Genomic DNA, 12332 nt, shown 5'->3' on the forward strand with positions numbered 1-12332 from the left:
AAAGCGCAATATGATATTAAAAAATGAACGGAGGAAGTATATAGTAGTAGATAGATATAAAAAGGTGCATATAGTCCCCTGCATAGAAAAGTAACATCCCTCAACTAGTTCGGTTGAATTCAATATAGCGTTTACTTAAATAACGTATTTGTCTTAAAAAAATTAGCATATTCAAATATTTACATTCGTAAATTGAATTCTGACTTCACCGCTATCTATTATAGACCCACCCCCACCCTCACCCTAAAAAAAAGAAATAGAAAGGAAACCACTACTTGGATTCATCATTATACAAAAGTTTTAGGGTACCTTTTTCTTCTTCATCATTAATTTAAGATAGTTGTTATCCCACGCCTAATTTGAACAATTATTGCACCCTTGAACTAATTAGAAACTCACTTTTTTAAAATAGTCATTTGGTTATGAATAGAATGAGAGATAAAATGTGTTGATCAGTTCAAAAGTTACTTTAGTTGAAATAGACTAAAATATTAGACATCCTATTCGAAAAAGTATATTGTATATAAAAATAAAATACAAGACTCAAACACAATATGTATAAGTGGAGCACATAGTCATATAGATGTTTATAATCAACTTTAATTGCTTTAGGTCATATTTAACATTTTTAATATTTCATGTCTCATCAAATATCGTCATATAGAATAAGTTAGTAAGGAATAATTCATTTCACATAACTTTGTAAGAGTAAGACTACCTTTGTTGAATGAATTGAATGCTAATCGTACTGCATGACATCAATTATTCAATGCAGCCCAATAGGAGCTAATTAATTAGAGTAACTCACTTATATTCCTAGGTTGGCTAATAATTTATGGTGTTCAATTACTACCTTGTACTCCATATTTTATTGGTTTATTTCTTATAAACATCATCCTTTACGGGTAAGGATAGGCATGGTATAGTATATACCGAATTATTACATCATATAAAAATTTCTAATATCATAGTTTTGGTATTATGGTATTTGGTGTGGTATATAGTATACATTTTATTTTATTTTGGATATTCAGTACGATATTTGGTATTTAGAAATAGCACACACACATATCGATTTATCATATCGTAGAATGCCAAAAACCAAACTTCAATATACCAAATCATACCGATTTAAATTGGTATCGTAATGATATAATGTTTTAAAGACCGAAATTACGAAATCGCAATTTTCAAATATCGTATTGCACCATATCATGCCCACCCCTATTTAGGGGTTGCTCCGTTTATAGATCAGCAACGGATACTAGGTAACTTATCCATCAAGGTTAGGATAAATGGGAAGAATCATATAGTATTTTTATCTCCGCTGAAAATTAAATCTGAGACTTCATGATTCTCAACCACTTAATTGATCATTAGGCCACACCTTAGATGCGTTTATGATATTTTTGTTATCTTATATCAAAAAATAACTAATTTTGAAATTATTATTCCATTATTTGATAGAGATCAATTGATGTCCCTATCTACACTTTGAAAGTGTGACAATGTTATCTAGGCTTTAAAAATATTTATAAGCCATAATTTGTGGTTGAAATTTTACAATTTTGCTTTGCATATATCCAATAATCACATGTATTATTGCGATTCTAATTATTAATTTTGAATTATAGAATTAGTAAGTAATAAGATATAAAATAGTATTAAATTATAATTTTTAAACTATTTATGTTTATCTAATATACCAAATTATCCATACAATTTTTTAAAATTTATTTCTTCGCTCTTATATTTACTTTTCATATCTATTTTGAAATGCTTCAAAGTAAATTGAGCGTTAATTAAAAATAATTTCAGTAGTGCCGGAACAACTTAGGCGTAGGAGGTTCAACGAAGCTCAAATGGTAATGCAAATGTGTCGTATGTGTATAGTATATAGCCCCTCGAACATGCTCTTTGTATAAGCAAGCAAAAAGCTATAGGAGGACCTTAATGAAATATTATATGTAGTGTTGAATTCAATATGAAGTTCTTTCTAACAAGCGAGTTGGAACAAGTGACCACAAGCTCTCTGCTCGAGCGTTTGACATGCAATCAGCTTGAAACATATTCATCGTGTGGTCGAGCGAAGCACACCTCGCAGTTCTAGCATCACTTTAAATGGGAGTAGAATAGATGACTTAAATTAAAAGTTAGTTCTCTGAATCGATATATCGTATGACGTAATGAACTCTAAACACCCTTCGTGTGTTTACTTCTTCATATCTAAAAATCGATATATCTATTGTTGTTGTTAGTTTCTTTTCTTTTTTTTCAAATTTTCTTTTCATGTTTTTATTTTCCTTGAAATTTGGACCAGAATTCGTGCAATCAAAAGGATATTTGGTGTCGGTAAGTCGTTTTCCCAGGACATGGGGATATGTGGTTCAGTCAAAAGCTAAAGTAATTAAAGGCCTTATGCTTTTTCTTTTTTAAAAATAATTAAAATGTGAGAAATACTATAATAATAAGAATTACATATATATATATATATGAAAAAAATAAAGACTTCTTAGTTCAACAAATAAAAATGATGATGGATAGTTCAGGAGTTTAAAGAAAATTAGAGGCGGCATAGTTAGTTCGTAAAATTATAATCCGATTAATTCATTTAAGCTTAAGAAAGTTAAAGATCCATTTATTTATTAGTTCAGCTTATTAAATAATGAACGAATATAGGCTCAAACTGACACATGAAAGATTTTGTCAAATAATTTCAAAAGACATATCAGAATATAATTTATAAATTTTGTGTTTAAAAAAATGTATAAAATCAAGATTTGAAAATTTCAAGTCAAGCTTTTGTAGAATATAAATTATCAATAAATCAAGAGCCAATAAATTATCAATAAAGATTTATTTTTATCAAAATAAGCATTTAATCATAAAATTTAATTTAAAAATATTTTCAATTAGCCAGTTTTTGAGTTTTTTTTTTTGAATTTTTACTTACAAAATTTTAATTTAATATATAAATAAAAATACATCCAAACAATATTTCAAATTTTAAAATTTTCAAACTTTAAAATTATGACCAAACAAGAGGTGCAATTATGGTATCCAAAGCTGTAAGCATCACTTACCTCATGCATGACTAGTTATTTCACTGTTTACACAAAAAGTTAATAAACTTTGTGGATACTTTTATATCATGAAATATGCACGTGCTATTTTCTCATTATTATTATTTTTGTTTTGGATAGAATAATTTGGAGCGAATAATTTGAGAGATTCTTATATTTATTTTGAATTATTAAATTAATTTTTATACTTCACGAAGTTTTATTTAGATCTTTAAATATAATTAAAATAAATATTTCAAATCCCTCTAATCATGTGTATTTCTCAACCGTGCTAATATTAGAATCGACATCAGATAAAAATATGCTACATTAATTTTTTTCCTGATTTGAATATGAATAGTGAAATTTTTCGTTTCTCAACAAAAATTACTGATATGAATAGTGAAATTTTTTAATTTGGATCTTTTTAATACATGATTAGGGAAATTAAAGAGCACGGTGTGAAGTGAAAATCAAGAGATTTTGCTAGATTTTTTTGTGGGGTAGTATTTTAATTCTTAATATACATTTGTAAAAAATTAATTAATTTATCATTAAATTAGTGATTTAATGGTGTTTGAGAATTTGAATTTGAGAATTTTTGCCCTAGCATGTGGAAAATGATTTTCCTTAATTTAGGGAGTCTATTTTATTGTTGTTGTTGAATACCTTTGTTGTTTTTATATGCTAGTTTGAGTCTTTATAGAAATGAATTGATATCTATGATTGAATAATGATCATTAGGATCTATCGACGACGCTATTGAATACACATGTTTTTTGTATTTATCTTTGTCTTTTTGTACCTTTATTATATAGGTATTGAGTCAGGCACGACTAGTGAGTGATCTTCATTGCTACTGAAGTACTCGAAATTTGGAGATAGATGCTTCATTGTCATGCAACTTCTTAGATATCTTCTATCGTTATGCCTTTATTTATGCCTTTTTTATTCACACATAATATAGCATTACTTGTTTTTAAATTTTGAGATTTTTAAACGCTTGTACTCATGTCAACAAATTTTGTAATACTGATTTTTTTCCTTATTCCACAGTGTTTATGAAAAGATTCATTCAATTGCCATTTGGCGTTAAGCTAAAAAAATTTCGTATTTTATCAAATTTATTGACTTATAAAGAGTTGACTTGTCTATCAAGGACACTAAGATAAGTATAATTACAATCTCATACTACTGATGTTCCATTAATGATACATAGAAAATATCAATTAAATGTCTTTTAGTTAGTATATACTAATTTTAAACATATCAAATGAAAAAAGTAAATCAAATGAATTAAAATGAAACTAAGAGGTCGTTTAGTTAGGAACAAGTTATTTCAAGACTAATTATTTAGGATAATTTATCTCATCATGTATATTATTCCATCACTATGATGTAAATGATGCAATAAATAATTCAATAGCTTTCTAATTCCTCCAATCAAACACAAAATAAAATTATTTTATATTTTATTTCAGAACTATTATACCTCACACCAAATGACTCCTAAGTGTATATTTCCTTATAAAATAATAAATTAAAATTACAAAACCGCCTTTTCTTTATTTTTATTTTTTATTTTTTAACCAATTTGTCACAACCCATAAATCGAGGTCATAGTCATATACACCCCCAGAACCCCAAAATGATGTGTAAGTCGAAATAAAACTTAAAACACATACGAAACTCCCAAAAGAAAGTCAGGCTACAAACGAAAGAAAACAACAAATTTCTCAAAACTTGATAGTATCGATATAAAGAACATCTAATACATTTCCAGAATCTGAATTACATCTCAAGACTTCAAAAGGAAAGTTAAAAGACTTAAAATAAAAGATGGAGACTAATGGCGATCCGGAGAGCAGGATCCAATGAACCGCTATAAAGATCATTCTGACTAGGATTTACACTATGTTGGAGTTGACTAAATTCGGATCGCAATAAAAAGGTTCACATAGAGACTAAAGACTTCCTAAGTAACCAATGCAACTTCATATTTCAAAAAATTCAAACTCGAGACTTTTGATTAAATATGTTATACAAAACCTCCTTGTTACCACATCATTCTCTCCAACCAGGCTGGTTGTGTCTACACAGTCTACAAACCAATACACTTTTTCTCTCCTCTCTTCTGACATTTTTCTCTCTCATATTATCTCTTTTCTCTTCTGCTATTTTTCCAAGATTGGACGACAACTTCATCAGTGTATTCAGTATACAGAGAGAGAGACACCTCATTATGTATCTATATACACAGAGAAAAAGAGAAAAAAAAGCTGCAGAAATCTTTGAAATTAGTGTCTTAGTTTTTTGTATAGTAAAAAAGAAGAATTTTTTTACATCAAACAGCCTAGCAAGTTTTTTTAGGTGAAATAGTTAATTCAAAGGCGGCTACAAATTTAAGACTCAACCAATCTATCTTCCTTTTCTGCATGTGGGGTTTGTTTAAATTTGAGTCTTTTGTGGTTTAGTGTTAATGGGAGTTTAAAGAGGGATTAAGGGTATTGAAATTTTGGTGTTTTGGCTCGAGGGTCGAGGTGGGGGTGGGAGTAAAAGCAAAATCAAGATTATGCTCTGTTAGTGTTTTTTTTTTCTTTTGTTTCTTTCTGTTTGTATTGGAGTTTAGGATGCTTCTTCACTGGAAATATTCTTTTTGAGTGATAAAAATGGAATCTTTACTTGTTTTATCTCTTGTATCTGTGAATTTCAGTTAACCCCAGAAGTTGGAAGTTTGGTTTCTTGGGTTAGTTTGTTGTTTGCTGTGTTGTATGACTGTTTATTTGTAATAAAGTTTGAGTCTTTAAGCAGAAATTTTGGTTTTCTTGGGTTAGTTTGTTGTGTGATTGTGTGTATGACTGTTGTATTGTACTAAAGTTTGAGTCTTTAAGCAGAGCTTTGGGTTTTCTTGGCTTAGTTAGTTAGGTGTGTTGTATTTGTACTGAAGTTTGAGTTTTTAAGCAGAGATTTTGGTTTTTTTGGGTTAGTTTTCAGTTGTGTGATTGTGTACTGTTGTATTGTACTAAAAGTTGGAGTTTTTAAGCAGAGATTTTGGTTTTTCTTAAGGAAAAAAATAGAGATGAAGTTCATGAAGTTGGGATCAAAACCAGATACATTTCAAGATCAAGGAAAAAGTATAAGGTATGTTAAATGGTTTACTGTTATTTTCTTGTTTTATTTGAATTTTTCTTTAATTTTGTCATGTTGTATGTATGTCCACTTCTTCTTCTTCTCCATACAATTTGCAGGACATCTACTTTGAAAAAAGTACAGTCCTCACTTTTTTTTCTTCTCTTTTTTGCCTCTCTGTAGTTTAACTTCTTAACAACAACATACTACTGAATATTACTCAGTGTATTTCCACGAGTGGAGTTGGGTGAGGGTCAGGTTTAGTACGAGATTAAAGAACATTTTGATATATGCTAAAGTATTTTTAGTTTTGTCTATGAGATTAAAAAGTATTCATTACTCCGTTTTAAGTCAAAATCAGGCAAACAAATTATAATGTAGGAGTAATATTTACTCATAGGGTCATCTAATAAATTTATTTAATTATTCATTAATAGTGTGATTAGTAACCTTTATTAAGAAATGTTAGCAGCATGAACATGGAGTATGTATTATGCATGACAGGAAGGTAATTCTTTTTCCGTACTGTTTTTTAAATTTATTATTTCCTATTTTAATTTTTGTAAAGAAAAAAAAAACTATTTTTTTCTTTCCATCTTTCTTCTCTTATTTGGATATGAGCACCTTAGCTTATGCAGTGTGTCTTCCACTTCTTGTGCACATGTACAGAACAATCTTGGAGATTGCTTTACAAAAAATAGACAGCTATTAAAAAAAGGAGTTTATTTTTCTAAGAAGCAGTACATTGTCTGGATGTCCGTTCATAGTAGTAGTCGTACTATTACTTCTGTAATTTCTTGTCCTTCGATTTTTGTGACTATATGTTGATTCCTTGGAACCTTGATTATCGTATTATTTTGTTATTATCTGTCTTTTCTTGTACTTCCTTTACTTCTTTTCTTGGACTGTTTTGCACTGTTTTTTCTTGAGTCGAGAGGTCTATTGGAAACAACCTCGATAACTCTGAGGTAGGGGTAAGGTTCCCTACTTCGTGGGACTACACCGAGTATGTTGTTGTTTGTTTTTCTAATAAATAAGTTAGAGTTGTGAGTACAAAGATTCTAATTTTATAATCCTACTACTATTTCTGATCTTGAAAAAAGCAGGCAATTTTTGTTTATTTTTTGTTTTGGTGTCCCCCTTTATGTGCCTATTTTAGAGTTTCTTGTTACCTTTAAAGAATTTTGATGGTGGCTTGCATGAGGACATTCAAAAAGTGGTGTCAATCTACTTTCTGCGTTTGATTGGTAGGTGGTCCATTATTTACTACTCATAGAAAAATGGCCTTAGTGGGGTCATTGATCTCCAATTATTTGATCATCTAAATTATGTTTACATCTTGTAACATCAATTACTCTACCTACTATTTGACATAAATGACTGAACTATCTTTTGATTAAAAAAATGGTGAAACAAGGGACATAGGATCTTTACACAAATAGTTGGATAGGTTTATTGTTTACTTTTTCTAGCCGTATACATAGATTATACACATATTATACATCCGCCAGCTATTTTAGTTTAATCAGTTGGGTGAACGACCATGTAGGTTAATTTTTCTAGCATATATCATGAATAGCTAGGTAGGTGAAAGTTCTCAGTTTTTTAACTGTTTATGTTGGTGGAAATTCTTGTCCCCTGACTAGGTGAAACACTGGAATCAAAATGGAAACGGATTTATTATGTGTTAACTGACGGCGTAAATGAGTTTTACATTGTCAATGCATTTTATCCGATTATAACAAGTTATTCAGTTGATCTTTTATGTTACTAAATTACTATAGACAGTTACCTGTTGCTATAAGTCAACCTTAATCTGGTGGCGTGACAAAATTATACATTGTTAGTGCACAGAAGTTAAATTGAATGGAAACATGGTCACAGCTAGAACTTGGATTTCCATAGTTACGTTTCGCAAGTAAATGTTTAACAGTAGAAGCACTATTAGTTTCCATACAACCATTTTGCTAGCTCTGTTTCTCTTTTCTGCTTCTTGTCCGCCTCGAAGGTTTCATCTATTTGTTTCCGACTCTTTGTCCAACACAAACTCAAGTTTGTTAAGTTTGTCTCCAACTCACCATTGGTGGAACTATAGTTTAAGCTAAATGTATTTTCTATTTTAACTTATGCTGGGGTTGAAGTGTAGTTAATTTTATATACATTGTTCTGGTACTTGCAAATGATAATGAGAATAATACCATCTACTTATATTTAAGGAACTTCAGTTGTACATTACTTAGAAGTTGAAGGAAAAGCTGTCAATCACATGGATCTCTCACTCTTCTCTTCAAAAAAAGATTTTATTTTACTTCCTGTGTACTTAACTACTGGCAGGAAAGTTTTATTTTGTTGTTTATGTTTTGCCGTATAGATAATAAGTAGCGAAATTTTAACCAAAAAAGAGGACACTATTAGTCTATTAGTAGCTAAAAAAAGTATCACTGAGAGATTACATACACTTTATTTTCTGTTCTTCCTTGTCTATGCAAATATTATGTTATATATTTGAGTTACTTGCTATACTCTAATCACATTATTAAGTAGAGGAAATGATTTTTGATCTATTGATGCAGGTACGTGTCGTCTGAGCTGGCAACAGATGTTACCATCATTGTTGGTGAAGTAATATTTTATCTTCACAAGGTAACCTGACCATTTATGCAAAGGATAAATTGTTATAATTTCCGATACAATTCACTAAGCGAATAGTACTTTATTCTTGTTGTTCTTCAGCGACATTCATTTGAGTTTAGAAAAGTAAACAAACAGAACTTGATTGCTTATGTTTTTCAATGATCGAACTAGGTATAATGAACAAAGATTGTATGTGGGTACTAAATTACTGTATAGAAGAAAAACAAATCTAGTTTGATGAATTTTCCATGTTATCCAGATTCATCTTTCTTTGTGAGCTGGCCTTTAGACTAAGTTAATTCTGAAATTTCCCAAATCTTTCTTCGCACATCCGATAGACTTGTTTGCAAGGTTGTTCTCGACATAGCAATGTACGCTATCTCCAAATATTTATAAACGAAAATGGAAATGGATAACTGCTTGTCTTTAGTTGCTAACTGTTACTTTTACTCTCATGTGGAGAACTATATGTACTTCTTTCCCATCTGAGTCTTATCAGTATCTGATATACAGTTTATACTGATTTTGGTTTTCCAGTTTCCTCTGTTGTCCATGAGCAACAGGCTGCAAAAGCTTGTTTCAAAAGCAAATGAAGAGAATTCTGATGTAATTCAGTTAGTTGATTTTCCTGGTGGACCTAAAGCTTTTGAGATTTGCGCCAAATTTTGCTATGGAATGACAGTGACCCTCAATCCATACAATGTTGTTGCTGCACGTTGTGCAGCTGAGTACCTTGAGATGACGGAAAAAGTTGATCGAGGAAACCTTGTCTTCAAAATTGAGGTATTCCTCAATTCCAGTGTTTTCCGCAGCTGGAAAGATTCAATTATTGTTCTACAAACCACCAAGTCTCTTCAACCATGGTCTGAAGATCTGAAGGTGGTAGGTAGATGTATAGATTCTATTGCATCCAAAACGTCAATGGATCCTTCGAGTATTACATGGTCCTACACGTACAACAGAAAAGTGGCAGTCTCAGATAAGATCACAGAAGTTGGGATGAAATTCCCTGGAAAACTTGAATCCGTGCCCAAGGATTGGTGGGTAGAAGATATATGTGAACTTGAGATAGATCTTTACAAACGAGTTATGGTTGCCGTTAAATCCAAAGGAAGAATGGATGGTAGTGTTATTGGCGAGGCACTAAGAACTTATGCAATGAGATGGCTGCCTGATTCTATTGAGGCTTTGGTATCTGAAGCTCACAGCATAAGAAACAAGTCGTTGTTAGAAACTATAATCTGCTTATTGCCTTCTGACAAAGGTGTTACTTGTTCGTGTAGTTTCTTGCTTAAGTTACTGAAAGTCGCTATTCTTGTGGGAGCAGATGATTCATCAAGGGATGAACTTGTAAAAGGTATCAGCTTAAAGCTGGATGAGGCTTCCGTCAATGATATTTTGATTCCAGCAAGGTCTCCCCAAACTACTGTTTATGATATTGAACTAGTGAAGTGCCTTGTGAATCGATTCATGGCTCGTGAAAGAAGTAGTAGGGATAGGAACATTCCCCCGAAGAGCACCAATGATTTCATCTTGGGGCATGCATCATGGTTGAAAGTCGGTAAATTAATTGATGGTTATCTTGCAGAAATTGCTCGTGATCCAAACGTCAGTCTCTCTATTTTCATTGAACTGTTGCAATCAATTCCAGACTCAGCAAGACCAATCCATGATGCATTATATGAGGCAATCGATATCTATCTGCAGGTTCCTTATTTACTTTTTCCTTTTATATCATAAGTTCTGCAAGTCCTTAATTTTAATGGGGTCGTCGAAGTCTTTAGTAGATATATACCATTCAATTGAACCTAAACAACACCTCTTTGTGTTACCATGCTTCAATCCCATATATCGGACCTGCATAGATGCCCTAGTGAGGAGGTGTGAGGTTGGCTATGTAGGATTTTAGGAGAGGTAAAGGTAGGCCGAAGAAGTATTACTGAGAACATGACCCTAGATAGGAGGATATGGAGGTCGAGGATTAGGGTAGAAGGTTAGTAGGTAGTCGAGCGCCATTTGGTTTCTCTTACTGAGAATATGACCCTACATGTTGTTTTCTTTGCTTCGTTTATCGTATTATTTGTGGTTGCTACTGTTCTTTTCTCCATTATATTCTATATGCTTCACTTATGTTGAGCGTCTATCGAAAACCTCTCTACCTTCACAAGGTGGGGTAGGCTGCGTACACCCCACCCTCTCAAGCAAATTGAGATCAACTATATGATTCCTCATGGTTTGTTTTCGCTCCATTTTAAAAGCTTATGGTCTTAAAATATATTAACTGTTCGTCTTCACTGCAGGAACACTCAAGCTTGACAAAAGCTGAGAAAAAACATTTATGTAGTCTCATGGATGTTAGGAAATTAACAATGGATGCATCTATGCATGCTGCACAAAATGAACGTCTGCCTCTCCGGACAGTCGTTCAAGTCCTGTTCTTTGAACAAATTAGAGCAGCTGCTGGAGTTCAGACCTTAAATCACAGAAATACTGATGCTGTAGATTTCACTAGGATGACTGAAAAGGAATATTGGCAGAAAACATTACCAGAGAAGCAAAATGTATCGAAGCCATCGAGTGAAATAAAGATAAAAGGTGAAGATCCACAGAAGAACATGAAGTTGGTAAAGAAAGGAAGCAAGAACAGAAGTAGTGGACCACAGTTGATGCCATCAAGATCAAGGAGAATATTTGACAAGCTGTTCATTGGTAAGGTGTCTGGTAATGGCGAAAATCGGAGCTCTGAGACATCTGGTAGTTCTCAAAGTCCAACTTTAAGGATTATTCAAGGAGAAATGAAGTCATCTTGTACATCTTCAAGAAATAGGAGGAATTCCATTTCATAAGCAATTCATGTAGATTCATGTAGTCTTTTAGATTCATCCATGTGTGCAAGAATCAAATTTGTGTAAAAAGTGGTTAACTTTGTTGAAGTAGTTATAAGGTGTTTAATCATCACAGTACTCTCTCCATTTCAATTTGATTGTTCTATTTTGATTTGATACGGAGCGTAAGAAGTTCAAAAAAGATTTTTTAATCTTGTAGTTTAAAACTAAAGATACGTGGAATGTGTAAAAAAATATGTACTTTAACCTTGTTGGTTTAAACAAAATAATTTTTTTGAAACGGACTTAAAAAGGAAAGTAGGACAAACAGATTGAAATGGACGGAGTAATAAGTAAGTGCTTTGCTGCCAAGCATATTATTCTTGATTATACACATTATCTAGTTTCTGTTTGAGATTTGAGATGTTGTATTAAGACATGTGAATACTAAATAATTGAGACTTGTTTATATTACAAATGTACATAACAAAATGTCTCAGTTGCAGTGGTTCAACTAAAAAATAATTTTGGTGCGCACTTTATTCTTAAAAAAAAAATTGCAAAATTCTATTTCCTACTAAAAGTGAATACCCCCTTTTCAAATTTCCCACATATTAAACTCTAATTAAGAATTTGTTTCCTCTAATTAAGAATATATTGTGCAATTAATTACAATCTATGG

The 12332-nt window shown here is 31.6% G+C and overlaps 1 protein-coding gene across 1 annotated transcript; it reads left to right on the top strand.

Moving 5' to 3' along the window:
* The first annotated feature begins 5416 nt into the window (after nt 1-5416).
* LOC125834672 (BTB/POZ domain-containing protein NPY1) lies at nt 5417-11783 on the top strand. Its single transcript, XM_049513810.1, has 4 exons — nt 5417-6203; nt 8765-8834; nt 9363-10532; nt 11126-11783. Exons 1-4 carry the CDS (start codon nt 6142-6144, stop codon nt 11669-11671), a joined length of 1848 nt encoding a protein of 615 aa, XP_049369767.1. The 5' UTR covers nt 5417-6141; the 3' UTR covers nt 11672-11783.
* Nucleotides 11784-12332: the final 549 nt, after the last annotated feature.

The sequence above is a fragment of the Solanum verrucosum genome, unplaced genomic scaffold, assembly GCF_900185275.1.
Source record: "Solanum verrucosum unplaced genomic scaffold, falcon-dt-bn FXZP01000149.1, whole genome shotgun sequence".
In the NCBI taxonomy this organism is placed as follows: Eukaryota; Viridiplantae; Streptophyta; class Magnoliopsida; order Solanales; family Solanaceae; genus Solanum; species Solanum verrucosum.